The sequence below is a fragment of the Equus quagga genome, chromosome 10, assembly GCF_021613505.1.
Source record: "Equus quagga isolate Etosha38 chromosome 10, UCLA_HA_Equagga_1.0, whole genome shotgun sequence".
Taxonomy (NCBI): Eukaryota; Metazoa; Chordata; class Mammalia; order Perissodactyla; family Equidae; genus Equus; species Equus quagga.
In genome coordinates this window covers 68,848,794-68,873,339 of record NC_060276.1, presented here as the reverse complement: position 1 = coordinate 68,873,339, position 24,546 = coordinate 68,848,794, and the positions used below count along the sequence as shown (strand labels likewise).

The following is a 24,546-nucleotide window of genomic DNA, read 5'->3' as shown; positions in this document are numbered from 1 at the left end:
ATAGCTGTCTTTCCTCTGACCTAATCCAAACCAGACTATCCATACTTAGCTGCTGCCCTGTTGAGATTGGGTCCCTGTTGAGACTGGTGAGGAAGTCTGACTTAGAAGTAGACTCTGGAAATGGAGGAAAACAATACTAGCTTCAAACTCTTCATCTCCCCCTAAATCTGCTTCTCTTCCTGTGTTGCCTATCTCAGTTAATGGTATCATCACCCCCTCAGTCACCCAGACTTGAGACCTCACAGTCATCTTCAACTCCTCCCTCTCTCTCACCCTGTGAGTCCAATCAGCTCTGCATATGTGGTGTTTCTCCCAGCAGTGTCCTCCTTTCCATGACCACAGCCACTGTGCTAAATCAGCCTTTCGTTCCCTCTAGTCAGGATTATTACTAGAACACACTAACTGGCTTCCCTTTCTAAAGACCCTCTGCTCTCTAATCCCTTCTTCATCCTGTTGGCCAGATTTGTCTTCCCCAAGACGCAGAGCTGATTGGAGACACTATTTACTGAAATCGTTTATTCACAAAACATCGAGTGAGTCTTTCATATGTGCCAAGCACCGTGCTTATGTTCTAACCCACCCCAATTTTCTGCAGGTTAAAATTCCTCAGAGTTAGTTCAACTGTTACCTCCTCCAATATGTTTTCCTCTCCCCAATCAGAATTAATCTGTCTTCCCATTGTGATTCAATAGCATTTTATTGTTATTTTTACTTATTTGCTAGTTTTATTATTTTTTATTTATTCTTATTTGTGGCTTTTATTGTAGCACTCCGTCTATTCTGTAAAAGGCAATACTATCATAGAAAGAAGAGTCAAGAAAAAATCCTAGTCTCAGCTCTATTACTCAGCAGCTGTATAATATCAGGCAAGCGGACTTCCACTCTTTGAAAACCAGCTGCCTCATCCACAAAATGGAGACAATAATAATCCCTAACTCATGGGGCTGTTTGCGGATTAAAAGGGAGAATGTCTGAAAAGCATCTGACACTGAGCAGATGCCTCTTTCGCTAGAGCAAGGGTTCTTAACCTGGAGTTCATGGACACTTAGGGGATATTTCGATGAGCTTCAGGGAGTTTAAGAATCTCCCTGGCAAGTATCTAACATTTTGTACGTCTCTATGTGCACTTTTCCGGGAAGAAGGGCCATAGCTTCCATCAGCATCTTAGCAGGGTTGTAAATAAAAAACGCTTAAGAACCTCCGCGCTAGACCATAAAGACCCTGAGAGATTAGAACCGGCCTTTCAGGGGTTAATAGCTGCTTTCTTATGCACACATAGTTTCTCATCTTCACAACACTCCTTTGAAGGAAGTGTTAGTACACCCATTTTTCAGATGCGGAAACTAAGAAACGAAGAAGTGGTTTGTAAAGGGCACCTATTCGAGGCCAAGAACCGAGCGAGGCGCTGGGAGGCCAATGCCAGCGAGAGCTCTGCGCCGCGGCGGCCTCCGCCTTCGGGCCGGACCCCACGACCGCGCGCGGCCGCTCCGTAGACCTTCGCCGGGCGACACCGACCTCCAGCCGCCAGCGGCCGGCTCCCGGGCGCGGAGCTCCGCCCCACGCCGGCCCAGGCCCCGCCCCCGCTGCGCTCGGCGTTGTCCGACGGTTCCCGGCGTCCCTCGGTTCCCCTCGGCAGTTTCCGGCAATGATCGAGAGTTTTGAGCGTGCCCCCTTGTTGTCTTTCGGCTGCCGTCCGCGCCCCCGCCGCCCCCCTTTTCGGCTCCCCCTCCCCCTCCCCCCGCCGCCGGGCCGGCTGGCGCCTCTGGCGTTACGGGCTGGGCAAGATGGCGGCCTTCGGGATCTTGAGCTACGAACACCGGCCCCTGAAGCGGCCGCGGCTGGGGCCTCCCGATGTGTACCCTCAAGATCCCAAACAGAAGGAGGTGCGTTCAGAAATCCGGGCTCTCGAGGGGCCAGGGGCAAGCGATCCGCCTAGAAGGAAGCACTGATGGTTTGGGGAGGGGGGGCGGGGCGGGTTCGTGGGAGCGAAAGTCCCGAAAGGGGGAAGAGTAAAGTGGGCTGGTGTAGGAGAGTAGGACCCGGCGGGGGGTCCTGGGTGTGAATAGGGGGTGATGTAGGGGCTACGCTGGAGGCGCCCCCCTCTCCACACACACACCTCAGAAAGTTGTCGGAGGCAGCTTGGTGAGCTACGGCTGCTCGCAAGCTTGCAAGGAAGAGAGATGTTGAGTGAGCTCTGGGCGATCGGGAATCTTAGTGACTGCGGGGTGAGGGTGGTGTCCAAATGAATGTAAGGGCCTAGCTTTAAGTAACAATCTGTTCCACTCAGGATCCTCCTCTGTTTTTCTCCCTTCTTCCCTTCTCTTCTGCCCTCCTCTCCCACCACCACCACCCCTGAGGGGAAAAAAAAAGCTAAAATGTCGTTTTCCTGCCTCAGGATGAACTGACGGCCCTGAATGTAAAACAAGGCTTCAATAACCAGCCTGCTGTCTCTGGGGATGAACATGGCAGTGCCAAGAACGTCAACTTCAATCCTGCCAAGGTGAGACAACCCTGCCAGGCTGAAGGAAAAGGCTGGAAGAATCTGAGAAGGAGCAAAGGCTTGGGTTGGGAAGACTTCAAGGGACAACCTAAATGGTTGAGTTTTCCTTCATAACCTAATGCTACCACATTGGCATTTGCCCATCAAAGGCACAACCACCTCTCTGCCCCTTCTTCCCACCCTGAGGTGTAGTTTTCTTCCCTCAGATCAGTTCCAACTTCAGCAGCATTATTGCAGAGAAGTTACGTTGTAACACCCTCCCTGACACTGGTCGCAGGAAGCCCCAAGTGAACCAGAAGGACAACTTCTGGCTGGTGACGGCGCGATCCCAGAGTGCCATTAACACCTGGTTCACTGACCTGGCTGGCACCAAGCCACTCACACAACTAGCCAAAAAGGTGAGCTACTGTTTCCTGTTCTTCAGGCCAAGGAGGGGAGCGTGGGCACCAAGTACCCTCCTATTCCCAGGTTAAGCTACATGGATGCCAGCTTGTAGGGGTGATAGAGGTCTCACTATTTGCGATGTCCATGCAGGTCCCCATTTTCAGTAAGAAGGAAGAAGTGTTTGGGTACTTAGCCAAATACACAGTGCCTGTGATGCGGGCTGCCTGGCTCATTAAGATGACCTGTGCCTACTATGCAGCAATCACTGAGACCAAGGTTAAGAAGAGACATGTCATTGACCCCTTCATGGGTGAGTAACTCCTAATACCAGGAGTCCCACCACTCATTGCTTCAAGGAGTGATAGAGAGGCCCTTGGAATCGTTCTCCTTCCTTATCTATATTCCCTGCTTCTGTTTGTATCTTGCATTCACTCAATTAGTAAACATGGAGTTTCTCGAGTACCTACTGTGTCCGGATGCTGGGATATGAAGATGACCAGTACCTAATCCCTGCCCTTAGGATGCTTATACTCTAGTAGGGCTGCTAAGGCATATGTACGAATCATGTAATTAAATGTAGAAAGTAGTAAGTGTCAAAAGAGGTGGCAGAAGGTTCTTTGAGACTTCAGTGGGCAGAAATATTACTTTCTTTTGGGGACACCTGGGAAGGCTTTAGGAAGATGGCATTTGACTAGAGCCCAAGAGGACAAATAGGATTTAGAAGTATGGTGAGTGGGCTTTGGGGTGGGGGACAGAAGGTGTTCTGAGCAGAGAGAGAGTATGAAATAGCCCTTTTCCCATCTTTCCCCCAGAATGGACTCAGATCATCACCAAGTACTTATGGGAGCAGCTGCAAAAGATGGCTGAATACTACCGGCCAGGGCCTGCAGGAAGCGGGGGCTGTGGTTCCACTATAGGGCCCTTGCCCCATGATGTAGAAGTGGCAATCCGGCAGTGGGACTACAATGAGAAGCTGGCCATGTTCATGTTTCAGGTAGGAAGTGGGGCATGTTGTGTGGAACGTTGGATTGAGCCTGGTCTCATACTCTGTCAGTGTGGAACAGAATCTGCCTGCTGCCTTGCCCCAGTTGTGGTTCTCTTGATCCTTTCATTTCCTTTATCTGCCTCATCTCTAGTAGTCCCTGGGCTAAACTAATACTCTTCCCACCCCTCGTACCCATAGGATGGAATGCTGGACAGACATGAGTTCCTGACCTGGGTACTTGAGTGTTTTGAGAAAATCCGCCCTGGAGAGGATGAATTGCTTAAACTGCTGTTGCCCCTGCTGCTTCGAGTAAGGCCTAGGATTTGGGTGGGGCTGGGGAGGATTTGAGGAGGGATAAGACATGAAAGCAGTGTCCCTTGGAGAGAACTGGGGGTTTTGATCCTCATGTCTTCACAGTACTCTGGGGAATTCGTTCAGTCTGCATACCTCTCTCGCCGCCTTGCCTACTTCTGTACCCGGAGGCTGGCCCTGCAGCTGGATGGTGTGAGCAGTCACTCGTCTCATGTGATGTCTGCTCAGTCGACAGGCACACTGCCCACCACCCCTGCTCCTCAGCCCCCGACTAGCAGCACACCCTCTACACCCTTTAGTGACCTACTTATGTGCCCTCAGCACCGGCCCCTAGTTTTTGGCCTCAGCTGTATCCTTCAGGTAGGTACTGGGTGGGCTCAAGGAAAATCCTGAGAAGAGCTGGGTGCCCGTCCTGGAGAATGGTGGTGATTCTAAATTGGAAGTGGGAGTAGACACTGAATACTTGCTTGGAGATTGTTACTTCTCATTCTAGGGTGTTAGTTCCTTTTCAGTTAGTTAGTTCCCTTCCAGGGCTAAATAGTAGGCCCAAAGCCTTTGAGGAGAGTGGATGAAGTGAGGGGCTCGGAGATGGAGTGTTGCCACCCCAGGGACTCAGAATAGTTTTGGCTTGGAAATCTAAGGGTTGGGTCATTTAATGGGATTCTAGAGAGAGAGCCATGGTAACTGAGTTTGACTTAGCTGTTCCTGTCCCGCAGACCATCCTCCTGTGTTGTCCTAGTGCCCTGGTTTGGCACTACTCACTGACTGATAGCCGAATTAAGACTGGCTCACCACTTGACCACCTGCCTATTGCCCCCTCCAACCTGCCCATGCCAGAGGGCAACAGTGCCTTCACTCAGCAGGTAAGTCTGACCAATACTCTGGTACCCCTAGAGTGAGATGTGAGGCGAAATTACCAGACTTGGAGTCTGGTACTATTCTTTTAGCTTGGGGCCTGGCCTTTTGCATGCCTTGGTACATCCTTAAAGCCTTCCTTTTCGATATTACAGGTCCGTGCAAAGTTGCGGGAGATTGAGCAGCAGATCAAGGAGCGAGGACAGGCAGTTGAGGTTCGCTGGTCTTTTGATAAGTGCCAGGAAGCTACTGCAGGTGGGTGTCAGCGGTCAGATAGTAAGAAGGATGTTTGAGGAAAGGATGGGGGTAGTAAGGACATATAGATCTGAGAGTCAGAATGCAGTGGGTCTCCAGTGAAGTCCCCTTTACCACTTTTCCTTCTTAGGCTTCACCATTGGACGGGTGCTCCATACTTTGGAAGTGCTGGACAGCCATAGTTTTGAGCGCTCTGACTTCAGCAACTCTCTTGACTCCTTGTGTAACCGAATCTTTGGATTGGGGCCTAGCAAGGATGGGCATGAGGTAAGCAAGAGGGAGTATAGAAAAAGTGCAAAGCATTGCAGGAGCAACAGTATCTATGAGGGGAAGGCATGGTGAGGCATTGAAACCAGGGGATGTCTGAAGAGATGATCTTACTGGGCCTAGGATGTTTTAAGGTGGGGCCCAGTCTTTCAAAAATTGGAACTCAGTTGTTCGTCCCCAGCCCTGCCTTACTCACCCCTGTCTTCCTTTACTCTCCAGATCTCCTCAGATGATGATGCTGTGGTATCATTACTGTGTGAATGGGCTGTCAGCTGCAAGCGTTCTGGTCGGCATCGTGCTATGGTGGTAGCCAAGCTGCTGGAGAAGAGACAGGCAGAGATTGAGGCTGAGGTTAGGGGGCAGAGATAAGACAATGCGACTGGCCAGTGGGGCAGTGGCAACCGGGGTTGGAGAGAGATTCAGTTGGTAGTGGGACCAAAGTGGAAGTTGTGAGAATAAAGAGGTGGTAGAAAACCTAAAGGGAAAGTTGAGGACATAAGGCAAAAGTAGAAAGGAGCAGATTGATGTCAGAGTTCTCTAACTCCTTCTGTAGGCGATCAAGTCTTCAGTTGGGAGGTGGTAAAGAAAATAGAGGTCAAAGGGGGAGCGGAAGTGAAAAGCTTGGGGTGGAGGCGAAACAGGTGATAGTTCAAGGATTACACACGAAGGAGTGAAGAACCAGGTAAAATCCAATCCTACAGTTGGTTCTCTCGTCCTACAGCGTTGTGGAGAATCAGAAGCCGCAGATGAAAAGGGTTCCATCGCCTCTGGCTCCCTTTCTGCTCCTAGTGCTCCCATTTTCCAGGATGTTCTCCTGCAGTTTCTGGATACACAGGCTCCCATGCTGAGTATGGTCCCCTGCCACCCTCTGGTTACCTCTGCCTAGACTCAGTTACCCGTCACTGTCATCAGAAAGTATAATTAAGGGTCTTGTGGTATATATTTCTGTCTTGGGTTCTATGCAGAATGACTTTTGGACATAATTCTAGTCTTTGATCATCTTACAGTTTAACAGAGTAGAGAAATAAAAAGAAGAATAAAAAGAACATACGATCGAAGCATTTTCATGTATAAATAGCAGCAAAGATGCCATATTCCTTTATGAGATGGTGTGTGGGGCAGGAGGTGGGGTAACCAACCACACTTTGTCCTTCAACAGTTTTGGGGTGTTTTTTTCTTTTTGGTCGTTCCTTTTCTTGCCTCCCTCAGACAGTCTAGGAGCACCATATCTTAGGTGTGTCCCTCTCTCTCTCTGCCCAACTCTTGTGGTCTCCTAACTCATCTTTTCTCGTTCCCTCCCTCCAGCGGACCCCCGAAGTGAGAGTGAGCGGGTGGAGTTCTTTAACTTGGTACTGCTGTTCTGTGAACTCATTCGACATGATGTTTTCTCCCACAACATGTATACTTGCACCCTCATCTCCCGAGGGGACCTTGCCTTTGGAGCCCCTGGTCCCCGGCCTCCCTCTCCCTTTGATGACCCTGCTGATGACCCAGAGCGCAAGGAGGCTGAGGGCAGCAGCAGTAGCAAGCTGGAGGTGAGTGGGCTTTCCCTTGCCCTGGACAGTTTCTTCTGACATTCCCACCTTCCTGGCTTCCAGAGTCCTCAGAATCCTTCACCTAGTAATGAGGGTAGTCTTTGCTTAGTACTTCACAGGTTATAAAGTGCTCCCACATCTGGTTTTTTTCATTTGATCCTCACAACAGCCCTATGAGGTACTCTTATCCCCATTTTAAAGCTGAAGGAAACCGAGGCCCATGGTGGTTAAGCGACCGGTCAAGGCTTGAATCCACATCCGATGCTTTTCCCAATGTGGTCTCCTCTCTCCAATTCTCCTGTCAATCAACATTTCTAGATGGTGGGGAGCAGCTCCCTGGAGCTAAAGCAGCTTTGCTTACGTTCTGTGCCCTCAGGATCCGGGGCTCTCGGAGTCTATGGACATAGACCCTAGTTCCAGTGTACTGTTTGAGGACATGGAGAAGCCTGATTTCTCAGTAAGTTAGATTCCGCTATGGAAGAATCCAGCTCCTGTTCTGCTGCTTTTGGGGATTTCTTTATGCCCCCTCCTCCCGTTTTCTTCCTTTAAATGTTCTGCCCTTTCGCCTTTCTCTTAGTTGTTCTCTCCTACTATGCCCTGTGAGGGGAAGGGCAGTCCATCCCCTGAGAAACCAGATGTTGAGAAGGAGGTGAAGCCCCCACCCAAGGAGAAGATAGAAGGGACCCTTGGGGTTCTTTATGACCAGCCACGGCATGTGCAGTATGCCACACACTTTCCCATCCCCCAGGTACTGTTCCCCAACACCTTGTGACCATCTATTTTGAGCCTAGGTTTCTGTCCGAGGACCATGCCGAGGGGTTGGAGCTGTTCTTGAGGGTGTGGTATGCTGGGAAAGGGCTTGAGCCCTGGGATGCTCAGGGGCATGGAGCATGCTTTTAAGAGGAGGGAAGGAGATTCATGCTGGAGTCTGATGGTGCTGCTGGGATGCAGGAGGAGTCATGCAGCCATGAGTGCAACCAGCGGTTGGTCGTACTGTTTGGGGTGGGAAAGCAGCGAGATGATGCCCGACATGCCATCAAGAAAATAACCAAGGATATCCTGAAGGTTCTGAACCGCAAGGGGACGGCGGAAACTGGTGGGTGTGAGGCTCCTTAAACAGATTTCCCCCAAAGAGCGCCCTAGTCAGTCTTCCCTTTCCCAGCATAGGGAACTCCCAGTCATGTCCCAATGTCCTGTCTCTTGGAGTCTCCTGAGAGCTCTAGTCCTTTTGAAACTTCCCCCCTCATTCCCCCCTTCTGCAGACCAGCTTGCTCCTATTGTGCCTCTGAATCCTGGAGACCTGACATTCTTAGGTATCTCACAGTAAGCCCCATACTGCCCGCCCTCCCTCTCCCTTCCCTCCCTCAACCTAGCACCTCCCTGTACGTATTCCTCTAAGGTCCCCCTAGTCTGTGGTCCTCAAAACCTTTGCTTCACTCTCCCCTTCCCTTCATCCCTCCCCTGTCCCTTCCTTGACCCTCCCTTCCCTTCTTCCCTCTTCCTTCCTTCCTTCCCTCCCTCCCTCCCACCTTCCCTCCCTTCCTTCCCCCTTCCCTCTCTCCCTCCTATAGCCTTCTCTCCATACCCACCCCTCCCTACCCCCAGTCAACTAGTTATCTTCCTGGTCCTGACTGGTCCCTTTCGACTGTCCCCTCAGGTGGGGAGGATGGGCAGAAGCGACGGCGCAACCGGCCTGAAGCCTTCCCCACTGCTGAAGATATCTTTGCTAAGTTCCAGCATCTTTCACATTATGACCAACACCAGGTCACGGCTCAGGTGTGGGCCTAAGTCCAGACCCCTTCCCCCACACTGGCCTCCTGTCCTACTTTCCTTTCTTCCTTATCTTTTCTTTCCCCCCTAGGCAGGCTAAGCCTCCCAGTCTCATCCCCTTCCACCATCATCCTTTCCTGCTTCCCTGGTTCTTCCCACCTCTCTCTACTCCCGTCTCACTCCCACTGCCCTTATCAGGTCTCCCGGAATGTTCTGGAGCAGATCACAAGTTTTGCCCTTGGCATGTCATACCACTTGCCTCTGGTGCAGCATGTGCAGTTCATCTTCGACCTCATGGAATATTCACTCAGCATCAGTGGCCTCATCGACTTTGCCATTCAGGTGGGGAAGTTGGGGAGATAAGGGGGAAGGAAGGAGTTTGTGCTCTATAGCGTCATAAGGATAGGAGTAGAGGCTCAAGCTAGTGTCCCAGGCTATTTGGAGGCGCAGAAAGACTAGCACTGGGGAAATGGAACATGAGTTAAAACAGCAGGAATAGAGACTCAAGTGCTCCCTGGGGAGGCCCAAGAGACAGATGAGAGCATTCGGCACTCAGTGTCCTCCCATGGTGCAGTTCATAGGATCACATCTTGGAGACTGGTTAGATCGTTGACGTGGCTTGTGTTGTTAATAGAATAGACGGCAGTGGCATATGGCAACAGGGCCATTCTATACTGAGGCGACTCCTGCAGGAAGGGGCTCAGGCCTGGCTTTGCAACAGTTTGCTCACAGGAAGGGGGATTATATATAACATGCAGGGCCTCTTCTCATTTCTCACCCCCCACTCTCTCTGCTAGCTACTGAATGAACTGAGTGTAGTTGAGGCTGAGTTGCTTCTCAAATCCTCGGATCTGGTGGGCAGCTACACTACCAGCCTGTGCCTGTGCATTGTGGCTGTCCTGCGGCACTATCATGCCTGCCTCATCCTCAACCAGGACCAGATGGCACAGGTCTTTGAGGGGTAAGCAGGGCTTCGAAATAACCGAAAGGCGCAGGGCTCTGGTGAACGCTGCTGGAAGCGGCCTGTGGAGAACACGTGAAGCTCTCACTGTGGGAAAGTGCATTCCATTCAGGTGGGGAGGGGAGAGTACTGCCCAGAGACTTGAATCTGGGTCCAGGGCCCTTTGTGCCCCAGCCCCTGCATACCATCTGCTGACCCTCCTGACCTTGCTGCCTTGTGACAGGCTGTGTGGCGTAGTGAAGCATGGGATGAACCGGTCAGATGGCTCCTCTGCAGAACGCTGTATCCTTGCTTATCTCTATGATCTGTACACCTCCTGTAGCCATTTAAAGAGCAAATTTGGGGAGCTCTTCAGGTAAGAGAGGTGGGAGGTAAGGGGTAGAGGGTGGGACCTAGTTCCACCTCCTTCCCATTGCCGCCCAACTCGGGAGCAGAGCACAGCCCAGGACCCTGCTGTCTCTGCAGGGTCATTTGGGGACTGTGTCCTCCACATGTTCTTGGGTCCTGAGCATGGGCCGTCCTCGTCAGCCTTTCCTCCAGCCTGTCTCTGTGGGGCCCACACTCCTCCCCGCTGCCTCCAGAGGCCCCTGCGCCTTATTCTCACTGGTTTCCTTTCCTGCCCAGTCTCCTTTGTCCCATCTCCCCTTTTGTGGTCCCAGGGTCCCTGGTCCCTCCTTTTTTTCTTTTCTCCCCTTTGCTGACCATCCCTCTACCTCACCAGACCTTCTTCAACAGTACTGTCTCCCTTCCCCCACCTCTGCAGCGACTTCTGCTCCAAGGTGAAGAACACCATCTACTGCAACGTGGAGCCGTCAGAATCCAATATGCGCTGGGCACCTGAGTTCATGATTGACACTCTGGAGAACCCTGCAGCTCACACCTTCACCTACACGGGGCTAGGCAAGAGTCTTAGTGAGAACCCTGCTAACCGCTACAGCTTTGTCTGCAATGCCCTTATGCACGTCTGTGTGGGGCACCATGATCCCGATAGGTATGGGGCGTACTGAGTGAGGACTGGGCACCATGCTCCTGCCTGATATTGGGAGGGATGAGATGCCCGGGAGGTACTGCTACCTTGGTTATTGCCGGGTGGAGATGAAAAGTTAATGAGTCTGAGGTCTTGTGGAACAAGGATTTTCCTGAGGGCATTTGTACTTTTCCCCAGGGTGAATGACATCGCAATCCTGTGTGCAGAGCTGACCGGCTATTGCAAGTCACTGAGTGCGGAATGGCTAGGAGTCCTTAAAGCCTTGTGCTGCTCCTCTAACAATGGCACTTGTGGTTTCAACGACCTCCTCTGCAATGTAGATGTGAGACTCAGGGCGGGGTCCCACTGGGGCAGGAGGCAGTTACCAGGGCAGGGCTCTGGTCCCAGTACTCAAGGTAGTAAAGGGACAGAGCTTTGGAAATTGAAGGCGTATCACTTTGAGTAGGTGCCCTCTCTCCACACTGAGTCGTGATGTCTGTCTGCTTTTTCCCCCAGGTCAGTGACCTGTCTTTTCATGATTCCCTGGCTACTTTTGTTGCCATCCTCATCGCTCGGCAGTGTTTGCTCCTAGAGGATCTGATTCGCTGTGCTGCCATCCCTTCACTCCTTAATGCTGGTGAACTACCAATCCGTAACCCCTAGAATTTCTGGACCCCAAATTTCAGTACACATGTGATGAGTGGACTCACGTTGTTCAGTGTGGGGTTCCCTGGCCTCACCAGAGGCCAGTCCTGTGGTGTGCCTCAGGCTGCGCAGGGCCTCTTTCTTACCCTGCATTTGCAGCTGTGATCTTTCCGGTGTTTGACCCTTCAAGGTACTCCCCTTATACTGCAAAACAGTTGGCTGCTCCACCTTTCCTCCAGCATTCTCTTGTTTTTTTCCTTTCACCTGACCTGTCTCCCCTTTTGGCCCCTCACCACCCGCAAACCCACACACAGTCCACCTTCATCCTTTCCAATCTGTTTTGTCTTCCTTCTTTTAGCTTGCAGTGAGCAGGATTCTGAGCCCGGGGCCCGACTTACCTGCCGCATCCTCCTTCACCTTTTCAAGACACCTCAACTCAATCCTTGCCAGTCGGATGGAAGTAAGTGCCCCTGATCTGAGCCAGCCAGCAGTAGAAAGTGCGGCTACCCCACCCCCACTGTTTCTACTTTTGCTTCCCCTGACTTCAGCTCCTTCCCCAGACAAGCCTACTGTAGGAATCCGCTCCTCCTGTGACCGCCACCTGCTGGCTGCCTCCCAGAACCGCATCGTGGATGGAGCTGTGTTTGCTGTTCTCAAGGCTGTGTTTGTACTTGGTATGGGGGTAGGAAGGGAGTGGTGCCAGAAGTGTGTATAGGGTGGAGTGCCAGCTAAACTACAAAGGACAGTCTTTCTCTCTCCTGAAGGTGGTCTCTCTGACCTTTGGGGAGGAGAGGAGGGAGGGAAGTATATTTCTGTCCCATAGGGCAGGATTTGGGGAGTTGCTGCCTCTGTGGGTCCGGGCTGGGTCTCTACACAGCGTTCGGATCTCACTCTGCCCTCCCTATCTCCCACCGGTGAACCACAGGCGATGCGGAACTGAAGGGTTCAGGCTTCACTGTGACAGGAGGAACAGAAGAACTTCCAGAGGAGGAGGGGGGAGGTGGCAGTGGCGGTCGGAGGCAGGGTGGCCGCAACATCTCTGTGGAGACAGCCAGTCTGGATGTCTATGCCAAGTACGTGCTGCGCAGCATCTGCCAACAGGTCAGTCTCACCTTCCCCCCACACCTCCTAAATGCCTCTATATAATATAGTCCTGTTTCCAGCCATGATCACGCCACCTCCCTACTATACATCATGTCCCTCACCAGCCCCCAGCCCATCCCTCTTACCCCTAACCCCCTCGCTGGTTGCCCCGGTCCCCTGATTATCAGCTTCCTCAGGAATGGGTAGGAGAACGTTGCCTTAAATCGCTGTGTGAGGACAGCAATGACCTACAAGACCCAGTGTTGAGTAGCGCCCAGGCCCAGCGCCTCATGCAGCTCATCTGCTACCCACATCGGCTGCTGGACAATGAGGATGGGGAAAATCCCCAGCGACAACGCATTAAGCGTATTCTCCAGGTAGGCCAAGGTGATGGGGGTCTTGGAGGAAGCAGTGGGGCCCAAGCCTGGGGTGAAATAATAGGACTCTTGAGAGAAAAAGAGAGGGAGAGTTAAGCAGGAAGATGAACGAGGATGTGGATGAAAGGTGGGGAGAGAAACAGTTCCAGCATGGGTTTAGAAGTCAAGCCCATACAGTCTAGACTCTAAAGTAAACTGGGTGAGGGCACAGCTCTCTGGAGTAGGACTGTCGTTTATCAGTGGGGAGCATAGCATCTGGGAGGCCTAGTTTTTGGCCTTGTATGTTCGTCATTTTGGTCATGGCTCAGTAATGAATAGTCCTACTACTGAACAGCTGCTACTTATTGAGTGACTGCTTTGTGCCAGGTACCTGGTATTGTGCTCAGCACTCTATGTACATTTTCTCGTTTAATTTTTACAACCCTGTGAAGTAGGTATGAGTATCTCTGTTTGACCTGTGAGGAAACTGAGGCTTGACGAGGTTAAATAACTTGCCCAAGGTGACACAGCTAGTAAGTTTGGAGTCGGGATGTGAACCCAGGTATGCCTGTGCCCTTTTAGCTTCGCTGTGCTGCTGCTTCAGACATTCAGGTGACTGGAGGGTGGAAGAATAAAGCCACTGAGGAAAAGCTAAAGGCATGAGGTCTCTTCAGCCCAGAGGAGATAATGCCGAAGAGAGATTGGCTAACAGTAGCCTTCAGGTCTGTAAAGGACTTTGAGCAGCTGGTTTACAGCAGGAGAAACAGGCTTCAACTTTAACGTCAAGGATTTAGGTTAAGCATTAAGCAGAACTTCCTGATGCTAAGGAATCTGAGGCTCTGGAACAGAAAACTGGAGAAAGATGTGAAATCTTTCCTGAACCAATTTTAAAATAGGATAGGTTTTTCAACCATTTTGGGTTATTTAGGTATAGTCTTTCCTAAAGTTGGGGGCATAGAAAAGTCACTCTTAGACTTCCAGGCGTTTGTGATTCAAGGTTGTGAGACATCGGGAACTGGCCTTGGTGTGATAAGAGGCTGGGGGTCACACAGTGGTGACCCGCTTGGGGGTGGGGGGGTCTCTGTCACAGAACTTGGACCAGTGGACCATGCGTCAGTCTTCCCTGGAGCTGCAGCTCATGATCAAGCAGACCCCTAACAATGTGAGTGGTGCCGGGCCCTCTCTTTCCTGTGCTCACTTTCAGCTCCATGTGTCAGGGAGGTGGGCCACCATAGCAGAACCTAGGTCGTACTCTTGGGTTCTTGACCTGAGAGAGATAAGAGAGGATGGGAAAATGGCAAATGTGTGGAGTTGATGATAAGGGAAATGGGTTGGGAGTGTTGGTGCTCTGCGCTGTGGGGAAGGTTTGTGGTGGTGGTGGAGGCTTTCTGTGGCCACAACTGTAAGGAGGTATGTAAAGGAGAAGACGGTGGGGAACTGGAGAGATATGGAGGTGCTGGAGGGCATGACCTTCAGCAGAGTTGTGTCCCTACCCTCCCATCAACCTCCACAGATGCCTTCCACCCTCATCCCCCATCCCTCCTACCATATGTTTTCCTTCACTCCCAGCTGCCCATTTAGCACCCCTGTGCCTTTCATCCTCCCCAGGAGATGAACTCCCTCTTAGAGAACATTGCCAAGGCCACAATCGAGGTGTTCCAACAGTCAGCAGAGACAGGGTCATCTTCTGGAAACACTGCAAGCAACATGCCCAGCAGCAGCAAGACCAAGCCTGTGCTCAGGTTGGGTAGAAACGTGTTAAGACCCATCCCCTTATGAGTTTCTGTCCTGGTAGTGTAAATGATTTCAGCCGCATGGAGATGCCAGGCGTGCCCATCAGGAAAGGAGAGGACCTGATGCCAGCCTTTGCCCGGCTCGTCTGTGACCCTGTGTACTCCATCTGTCCTCCAGCTCTCTGGAGCGCTCTGGTGTATGGCTGGTGGCCCCCCTCATTGCTAAACTGCCCACCTCAGTCCAGGGGCATGTGTTAAAGGCTGCTGGGGAGGAATTGGAGAAGGGCCAGCACCTGGGTTCCTCTTCCCGCAAAGAACGTGATCGACAAAAGCAAAAGAGGTAACACGGCTTTGGGGGGCCCAGGATTGAGGGGTGAAAAGGCGAGGAGGCAGGCCCAGGGAAGAAGAAAAAATGGGGTAGAGGGGTGAGGATAAAAATCATAGAAAAGTGGAAAATCAGAGGATAAGAGTGGGCCTGGCTGCACAAGAGGCTAGATCTTAGGAGAGTAGAGTCTGGGGCTTGGAGGGATCAGGTTGGAAGTTGCCTGATCTCCAGCCCATGGTCCTGTTCTTTTTCTTTTCTTTTCCTCCCTTCTCTAGTATGTCCCTGTTGAGCCAGCAGCCTTTCTTGTCCCTGGTGCTGACGTGTCTGAAAGGGCAGGATGAGCAGCGTGAGGGACTCCTTACCTCCCTTTACAGCCAAGTGCACCAGGTACAGGTCTCTGGGCCATGGAGCCAGGCAGGAGGGCAGAGAAGGATGCACCCAGGAGGCCACTATGTACTCAGAACCTTCAGTACTTTCTGACGAATACCTCGGGTGCTCTGGGATGGAAACAAGAGGATCCCTGAGCTGTGTGTTATACTTGTTTCTATCTTAGATTGTGAATAATTGGCGAGATGACCAGTACTTAGATGATTGCAAACCAAAGCAGCTAATGCATGAGGCACTCAAACTGCGGCTCAACCTGGTGAGACGGGGAGCTGAAGAGAAGAAGGAAGTGGGTGGGGCTAGAACTGCAGAGCAAAGAAGCCCCAGTTGGAGGAGGGCAGGGGTGAGGATGGAGGGCCCAGGTTCTTCTGGGTCTTCAAGTAATAACCTGACTCTCCTAAAGGATGCAAGACCTGAAAGTGGTTAAGGGGATGGATCCTTGCAGGTGCCCCGCCTCAGTATCCTAGATTCTGGCTGGGCCCTAGCAGCCTGAGAAACCCATTGTGGAATGTTGAATGGAATCTTGGACATCCTTTAGTCCAACTCACATCATTTTATAAGAAAGGAAACCGAGGCCTAGAGATGTCAAGAATTAAGTCATTGGCCTGAGATCATGTAGCAAATCATAGTTACAATTGGAACATGACCTTGGGTGTCCTAAGTCGACCAAACCCAGGTTCTAATCTGAGCTTTCCCTGAATGCCGGACTTGGCCCCTGAACCATCTGACTGACTTGTTGTGGCCCTGGCAGGTGGGGGGCATGTTTGACACGGTGCAGCGCAGCACCCAACAGACCACAGAGTGGGCTGTGCTCCTCCTGGAGATCATCATCAGCGGCACTGTCGACATGCAGTCCAACAAGTAAAGCATCCCCACCTCCTCCCTTCAATTTTGTACCCAAGGAGATCCCCCTTCCCCCACACCAGCTGCACAACCCGCTGTGATTGGTGTGGCTGACACTGCAGACTCTGAGGTCCCGGGTTCCCCACATGGTTTTGGTGCCCTCGGGATGATGTCTTAAGCACACTCCCTACTTCTGTCCCACCCTGAGGCCTTTGTCTGTCTGAACCTCTTTCTTCTCCTGTTTTCTCCCTGGCTTCCTGTCACAGCGAGCTCTTCACCACTGTATTGGACATGCTGAGCGTGCTCATCAATGGGACCCTGGCTGCGGACATGTCCAGCATCTCTCAAGGCAGCATGGAGGAAAACAAACGTGCCTACATGAACCTGGTGAAGAAGCTGCGGGTGAGCAGAGGAGGCAAGGACGAGGCTCGGGGGACTACGATATGGGCTCCCTCTCCCCTGTGTTTACTGTCCAGCCCAGGGACTTCTTTCTGGCCAGAGCCCCTACCCTCCCCTTTCATGTCCATTTTTCCTTCGTTCTTCATACAGTGAGGATTTACTGAGCGTCTTCATGCCAGGTTCTGTGCTGTCCTCTGAGACTTCCCATCCCTCTTTTTCTGTGTCCTTGAACTCTTGTCCCATCTTCCTGTGCCTGCAGAAAGAGTTGGGGGAGCGCCAATCAGACAGTCTGGAAAAAGTTCGCCAGCTGCTGCCACTGCCCAAGCAGACCCGAGATGTCATCACATGTGAGCCACAGGGCTCCCTTATTGACACCAAGGGCAACAAGATTGCCGGCTTTGATTCCATCTTCAAGAAAGAGGCATGTTCTGTTGTCTTCCAGTCCTGGGCCCCCCACCCCCGCCGCTGCTTTTCCCCGTTGGGCCAGAGCCTCCCTGCCTTAACCTTGTAGCTATAGCAGGCTCACAGGGCCTGGCCAGTGAGAGCCGACTCTGGGCGCTGAGCTAATCACGTGCCTTTCCTTACATTTCTTCTCCCCATCTTGGGAGTCTCACCCTCTCGCCTTGGTCTCTTGCTTCACTCCTGCCCACCTCTCACCACTCCTACCCACCTTTGAACATACTACCCATTTCTCAGCACCCCACCCTCCTCTATCCTCTGCCCCACTTGCCTCCTGTCCTACTCCACCCCTGCCTGTGCCGCACCCTTCTGTCTGGCTGACAGCCAGTATCTCTTTTATCCCTGCATTTCTCTCCCCCCACTCACCATCTCAGCACAGTTTTCTCTTTCCCCTCACTCTGTCAGTTGCAGTATTTGTTGAGTAACCATAATCATTGTGTATAGTAGAGAGGGAGAGGAAAAAGAGGATGCAGAGTTTAAAATCCAAAAGCCAAGCAGTTCATATATACATTCTCTTCACTGCTTTTCCTGGCCCGTCTGTCTCTGTCTGTCTTTCTGAGTGTCCTTGTCTTGCTCGCTCGCTCGCTGCCCGACTCTCACCTCGCCTTTCTCTGTCTCTCTCCACTTTGTCTCTTCGTCTCTCTCTCTCTTCCTGTTTTTTTCTCTCTCCCCCGTCTCTCTCTTTCTCTCTGCCTGTCTTTAGTCTCTCACTGCCTTTTCTCTCTCCCTTCCTGTTTCTGTCTCTGTCTTCCTCTGAATGTCAGTCTGTCTCTGAGTGTGCTCCCTCCACCCATCGCCCTCTCCCCTCTTGACTCTGTCTCCTCCGTGTGGATGTACGTGTGTCTGTGTCCATCTGTCTTCCTCTCACCATCTCCCCTGAATCTACCCGTGACTTTTTTCCTTTATTGCCAACAGATATTTTCCCTGCTCCTACAAGTCCTCAAAGTCTGTCTTCTGTTTTCCGAGTTTCAACAGCTCACTGTTTCTCATTTTCTGGAGCAGGGTCTACAGGTTTCCACCAAACAAAAGATCTCTCCCTGGGATCTTTTTGAGGGGCTGAAGCCGTCTGCACCACTCTCTTGGGGCTGGTTTGGAACAGTCCGGGTCGACAGGCGAGTGGCCCGAGGCGAGGAGCAGCAGCGGTTGCTGCTCTACCACACACACCTGCGGCCCCGGCCCCGTGCCTATTACCTGGAGCCACTGCCACTGCCACCAGAGGATGAGGAGCCCCCCGCTCCCACCCCGCTAGAGCCTGAGAAAAAGGCTCCAGAGCCCCCCAAAACTGACAAGCCTGGGGCTGCTCCACCTAGTACTGAGGAACGCAAGAAGAAGTCCACGAAGGGCAAGAAACGCAGCCAGCCTGCTGCCAAGACAGAGGTTAGTGCTGCCTCCATTCTGCTGCTTCCACAGCTTCTCGCGCTTCATGATTCTGTTCAGTTTCTGGTTTGTGGGAGGGGCACAGGTGTGTGCAGAAGGGGTGCCATAAGAATTACAAAAATTAACTCTGTGGATCCAGCTCCTCTTCAGCCCTCCTACCCAACCTCGTCCCACTCCTCAGCTACTGCTCACTCACCCTCCTCTGCGTTCATATAGGACTATGGAATGGGCCCAGGGCGGAGTGGCCCCTATGGTGTGACCGTGCCTCCGGACCTCCTGCACCACGCCAACCCTGGTTCCATATCCCACCTTAGCTACAGGCAGGGTTCCATAGGCCTGTACACCCAGAACCAGCCACTACCTGCAGGTGAGTGCCAGCCACTAGGAACAGGGCAATTACTGAACATTCCTCCCACCTGAAGGATGATGCCACTCCTCCGAGGAGCTATGGATGACCAGGACAGAGCAGGGACCAGAGGGATGAGGAGCCTACAGAGGTCAGCCTGATCCCCTTTCCAGGTGGCCCTCGTGTGGACCCATACCGCCCTATGCGGTTACCAATGCAGAAGCTGCCGACCCGACCACCTTACCCTGGAGTGCTACCCACAGCCGTGACTGGCGTCATGGGACTGGAACCCTCTTCCTACAAGACCTCTGTGTACCGACAGCAGCAGCCTGCGGTGCCCCAAGGACAGCGCCTTCGCCAACAGCTCCAGGCAAAGATAGTGAGAGGGGCAGTAGGGAGGGCCGTCAGGGAGAGGGGCTTTTGAGGGCAGCAGGACTGAGGAGACACTTGGGATCTTCACAAGGACAGGCGGAGTGGGAGATAGAAGAAACGAGATGGCGAAAAGTGTTTCCTGAGTTTGAGTTTGTCCCCTTTTTCCCTTTAGCAGAGTCAGGGGATGTTGGGACAGTCATCTGTCCATCAGATGACTCCCAGCTCTTCCTACGGTTTGCAGACCTCCCAGGTAAGGGCACAAGGTGGTGAGACTTGGGGAGCTTGAGGCAAGCTGCTCTGCACACTCTTGACCCTGACTCCCTCTCTCCTCCTTCCCTCCAGGGCTATACTCCTTATGTTTCTCATGTGGGATTGCAGCAACACACAGGCCCCGCAGGTACCATGGTGCCCCCCAGCTACTCCAGCCAGCCTTATCAGAGCACCCACCCTTCTACCAATCCTACTCTTGTAGATCCTACTCGCCACCTGCAACAGCGGCCCAGTGGCTATGTGCACCAGCAGGCCCCAACCTACGGACATGGGCTGACCTCCAGTCAGAGGTACCCAAGGAGATGGAGGGCTGTGAAGACGTAGTGAGATAGGAGGGCGCATTTGACTTGGGAAAACTGACGCCTGGGAGTGATGGGACTAGTCAGACTTTTCGAGATGTGCAAACCACTTATCTGGCCACATAGCCTGTCATCACAAAATGCCAGAGCTGGAAGGGACCCTGGCAAGCACTAGACTCACACCTACTTCCCCAACGTGTCTTTGAGGCCCAGAGAGGAGAAATCATTTCTCCAACTATGATAAGGAAAAATTTGGGGTTCATTGATGCACTGTGTGACCAAGAGTCACCAAGCTCTTAGCAGAGCAGTTTCGCACTGGAATAGACTAATGAACAAATCGTCCCACCATGCCGCATGTTAATCAGGCCTCAGATAAGACATTGTAATCATGTCTTGGGGTTCTGCGGCTTAGAATTTAGAATACTGCGGGGTGGACCCGAGGAAAAGTCCTTTACTTGGAAGGATTAACTGCCCACTGTGTGGCTAGCACTATGCTAGCACTGGGTGGGGTGAGGAAAGATGCCAAAAAAAAAAAATACCAAGTCCTTCACCATGAAGAATTTTTACTGTCGTTGGGGAAGATGAGACTGAACACTTAAGAAGAACACTTAGAGAACATTATGAGAAGAGGCAGCATTAGGTGTGCAGTTGTGTGCTGTGAAGTGAAAAGGGAATTCAGACAGGTAGGGGATAACACCACTGGGGGCCTGAGTCATCGGAGAAAGTGCCAGGAAGGAGGTCAGACTTGCGTTGGCCTTCGAAGAATAGCTGATTTGGGTTTGTGGAGAGGAGGAGAGGGAAGGGTGTTCTAGGCAGAGGACATAGCATGAACGAAGACACGGGGAGCAGAATGAGTTGGGTGGCTGGGAGGACAGGAGGAAAAAGTGCTTGGATAGAGTGTAAAATTCATGCCAGGGAAGTAAGGGATAGGCTAGGAGCGGGCAGGTTGATAGAGGGCCTTGAGTGCTAGTGCAGAGTTGAGACACAATCCCAGAAAGCGCTCTTTTGATGAGGAAAGTGATGTGATGAGTTGGGCATTTTGAGAGATTAATGTGGAACGTGTGGATACGATACATAGGAAAGGTGAGGGAAAATATGAGGCAGAGGGCCCAGCCAGTAGCCTGTTACAGTGATGTACAGATTGGGGTGAGGAAGGCGTAAAGAGCAGTGGGACTCAATAGTCTTTAAGACGCTGAGATGTTATTGGGGACCACCATCAACAATACCAGAAACCACCTCAGTGAGTGTTTATAGAATACCTGCCCCGTGCTAAAACTGGTTTTCATTTTCATAAGAGAAAAAGAGCTAAAACGGCGTAGAAAAATTCCTACCCATGAAGGTTCTGAGACACTGAAATGGGCTGCTGTCTTTGCCTCTTGTTCCTCAGCCTAGAAGTATGTCAGAACCTAAGAGGGCTTTTCTGGTTAGTGACAGGAAGAATGAATGAAATGACTTGTTGACACTTCTTTCAGGCCACGGACCCAGGCCTTATATTCCCCCTCTCTCCCCGCTCTGTGCCTTGACCTCTGGACCTCTTTCTTTGTAGGTTTTCACACCAGACACTGCAGCAAACACCCATGATGGGTACCATGACTCCACTGGGCGCCCAGGGCGTCCAGGCCGGCGTCCGATCAGCTTCCATCTTGCCTGAGCAGCAGCAACAGCAGCAGCAGCAGCAGCAGCAGCAGCAGCAACAGCAGCAGCAACAGCAGCAGCAGCAGCAGCAGCAGCAACAGCAGCAATACCACATCCGGCAGCAGCAGCAGCAGCAGATCCTGCGGGTAAGGCCCTGGGATTTCCTCTGGGATCTGGGAGCCCAAGAAGGAGGGGAGGCACAAGCTCTTCCAGGTTGTTATGAAGGCTGAATGAGGCTGTGTACATAAAGCTCCCGGCAGAGTGGCTGGCACATAGTAGAGGCTTAAGAAGTTAGTTCCCTCCTCTCCCCCGTTTTGTTCTGGGGGTCCTGGTGGGAGAGAGTTGGGAGTTGTCTGCTGGATCCTTTAGATGTGTTTTCTTCCTCTGCAGCTCTCTGAGGAAGGAGGGCAGTGGACCCAGAGTTCCCTCCCTGCTGCTGCTTCCCCATCCCCATCCCTCCACCACTGAGGCTCAGCTCCCTTGCTCTCCTTAGGAGTATCTCTCATGTTTTCACAGCAGCAGCAGCAGCAACAGCAGCAGCAGCAGCAGCAGCAGCAACAGCAGCAGCAGCAACAGCAACAGCAGCAGCAGCAACAGCAAGCACACCAGCAGCAGCAGCAGCAGGCGGCTCCTCCCCAACCCCAGCCCCAGTCCCAGCCCCAGGTAGCTGCTGGACTACAGTCCCGGGCTCAGGGACGGCTGCCCAGGTTGGGCACACAGCCATGGAACTGGTTGGGGACAGTGTGCAATGGGGTAGAGGTGGGAGGCAAGGCATGGCACTCGAAAAAGGGGTTGGGAGATGAGGATGGAGAAGGAACTGGAAGGTTTGAAGTGGAAGGTTCAAGTTCAGTCTTCCACTTCCTGTTTCCACCTCAGTTCCAGCGCCAGGGGCTTCAGCAGACACAGCAACAGCAACAGACAGCAGCTTTGGTCCGGCAGCTCCAACAACAGCTCTCCAGTAAGCCTGCCTTCCTTCCCAAGAAGAACCCCATGGATTAGATGGGGGTGGGGGGACGAAGTCACTGAGGTGATTGCTTCAGGCTCAGGTTGTGGGGGGAAGCATTGCATTCCATCCCTTCCCTTGGTACCTGAATAGCTTTCCTCATGCACACCCACACCTCTGCTTGGTCTCCCACCCCTGATAATCTCTGGTTTTCCACAGATACCCAGCCACAGCCCAGTACCAACCTATTTGGACGCTTCTGAGCCACCTGGAGGAACTGCTTGTGCACTGGATGTGCCCCCCCCCCCCCACTTTCCTCTTAATTCCCAGTCCCCTTCCCGGGCTAGCACCAGTAGTGGTTGGGGCTCTTCCCTCAGGCTCCATTTTTAATGAGTTTTTAGTATTTTTGTTAATGTGAGGCATTGAGCTGTTGGGTTTTGTATATTATTTATATAGAGACCCCAGAGCTGTTGCACCCAATACACAGAGCTTCTTTGCAAAGGGAGTGTGTGAGTTCTGTGTGGCTGGGAAGGGTGGGCTCTTGGGAGAGTGCTGGGAGCTGGACCGACGAGTCAGAGCCTTCCTTCTGTTCAGATCATCCCCCCAGTTTACCTTCCACCCCCTAAATCTCTCAATTCTAATTGGATTGCTACCCTGTCTTCCCCTCTCCAATCTGACAACATATGAAGGTTTGGGCCCTTAGTCTCTTAAGAAGGGTAGCTTACCGCCTCGGCTAGATGTTGTAGCTTCTTTACCAATTTACTCCGTGGAGGATATACCACTGGGATTGGAAAGGGGCCAATAGGCCAGAGGAAAAATTAGTGAAACCTGATTCTCCTTCCACCCATCACACATGCTGGGGTTTGAACAAGCTTCGGGGTGGAGGAGGTGACAGACTGCCTACCCTTTTTTTTTTGCCATCTTGTGTGGTCCCCATTGTGCACCCAGCGGTATCCTAGACAGAGAACTTCCCTGAGAGTCTCATTTCCGGGATGAAAAATTGCCTTCCATTGAGAAGTGTCACCATCAAATAGGTGGTGGAAGGATGGTGTGGCTCTGGGAGGAAGAGACCAGTGAAAGGAAGCACCCTTTTCTCTCTCTGATCTGTTTTTGGAACTGCTTGTTTTCACACAACCCACCTTAGCAGGACCCAGGATGACTAGTGCTTGCTCTCATTGTACAGTAGAGAAAACTCAAAGCTGTTGTTCCAGTCACATGTAGAACAGTGGCAGGGCCATTCTCAGCCCTCTTGCCTTCAGGTTTGGGGCCCTAGATCTAAGGCTATCCAGGAGAGCCAACTAGTTTACTACATTGGAGTCTTCTGGTGTGCCCAGCTGGGGCTGGAAGAGGACCAGCCCCAGCTTTGTGGGTGGCTGGTACAGGATGACTTGACAACTTCAAGATAACATCCAGGCCATAGTTGCCTATATCACTGGAAGTGTCAGGTGTGCTGGTAAAACCAGGAGCACCAAATCAATACCCAGGTTATAAAAAATAAAAAAATAATAAAATCCCTCTTTGAAGTCCACAAAGCCCTTGCTCGTATGGGACTTACCAAGTTTAAGAGTTGTGTGCACAAAGAATGGAACTCCCCAACAGGGTAAAGGCAGAGCTGACTGAAGCTTTCTTCTGACCTTTTCTGTCCTGACATCCACATTCTGAGGAGCTACATGGGTAGAGACTTGGCTGGGATAAGGGAGACTCAGAGGGGCTTGGGGTGGGGGGCTAAACAAACTGGACAGGTGTACTACATACAGAAACGCAAGACACAAGGACGGCTGGGTCTGGGGTGGAGAGACTGAAATGGTTGGACAGCTGACATGCTGACTGTCTGAGTCTGACGTGCCCCAGCAGAAGCAGCAGAAAGGAACAGCATTGACCTTTGGGAGAGTGACAGGATGAGGGCAAAATGCCACCTCCCCCTGCCCGCTGGCCCGCCTCACTGGTTGCCGCTTGAGTAGTGCTGGTGCTGAGGAGAGGTAGGGATGCTGAGTGAGGCGGAGGCGTGTCTTTACGGAGCATGACGGGAGGCTCCTGAAGGCAGTGCCTCAGTTTCTCCCTTTGTTTCAAGGTCTCAAGCTTTGCAGGTAAAGTTGGGACTAGCTGCTCTGGACCACCTGTCTGTGACTGGAGGGGTGTGTGTACGTGAGAGAGGGAGAGAAAGCCTGGGCAGAGCGTGCTTGAGCATGGGAGGAATTGGGCCATGCCCCAGGACTTGAGCCATCTCTGGCACAAAAGGAGTTAATGGCAGGGACCGCGCCCCCCCCCCCACCCTGTGTCCGGGCA

The 24,546-nt window shown here is 52.2% G+C and overlaps 1 protein-coding gene across 1 annotated transcript; it reads left to right on the top strand.

Moving 5' to 3' along the window:
* The first annotated feature begins 1,689 nt into the window (after positions 1 to 1,689).
* On the top strand, positions 1,690 to 23,773 carry MED12 (mediator complex subunit 12). The gene is made up of 46 exons (XM_046673172.1): positions 1,690 to 1,883; positions 2,396 to 2,500; positions 2,707 to 2,898; positions 3,035 to 3,194; positions 3,697 to 3,878; positions 4,068 to 4,178; positions 4,287 to 4,541; positions 4,898 to 5,044; positions 5,192 to 5,291; positions 5,422 to 5,558; positions 5,778 to 5,909; positions 6,280 to 6,406; positions 6,864 to 7,093; positions 7,470 to 7,550; positions 7,671 to 7,841; positions 8,045 to 8,189; positions 8,356 to 8,406; positions 8,751 to 8,869; positions 9,062 to 9,205; positions 9,661 to 9,824; positions 10,048 to 10,179; positions 10,588 to 10,815; positions 10,990 to 11,134; positions 11,308 to 11,428; positions 11,795 to 11,896; positions 11,997 to 12,110; positions 12,362 to 12,537; positions 12,717 to 12,896; positions 13,966 to 14,037; positions 14,484 to 14,617; positions 14,787 to 14,948; positions 15,209 to 15,320; positions 15,487 to 15,576; positions 16,069 to 16,178; positions 16,427 to 16,562; positions 16,819 to 16,980; positions 18,021 to 18,395; positions 18,612 to 18,762; positions 18,915 to 19,120; positions 19,286 to 19,363; positions 19,456 to 19,510; positions 19,586 to 19,673; positions 21,229 to 21,463; positions 21,837 to 21,980; positions 22,194 to 22,275; positions 22,480 to 23,773. The coding sequence occupies exons 1-46, from the start codon at positions 1,785 to 1,787 to the stop codon at positions 22,521 to 22,523; spliced, it is 6,486 nt and encodes a 2,161-aa protein (XP_046529128.1). The 5' UTR covers positions 1,690 to 1,784; the 3' UTR covers positions 22,524 to 23,773.
* Positions 23,774 to 24,546: the final 773 nt, after the last annotated feature.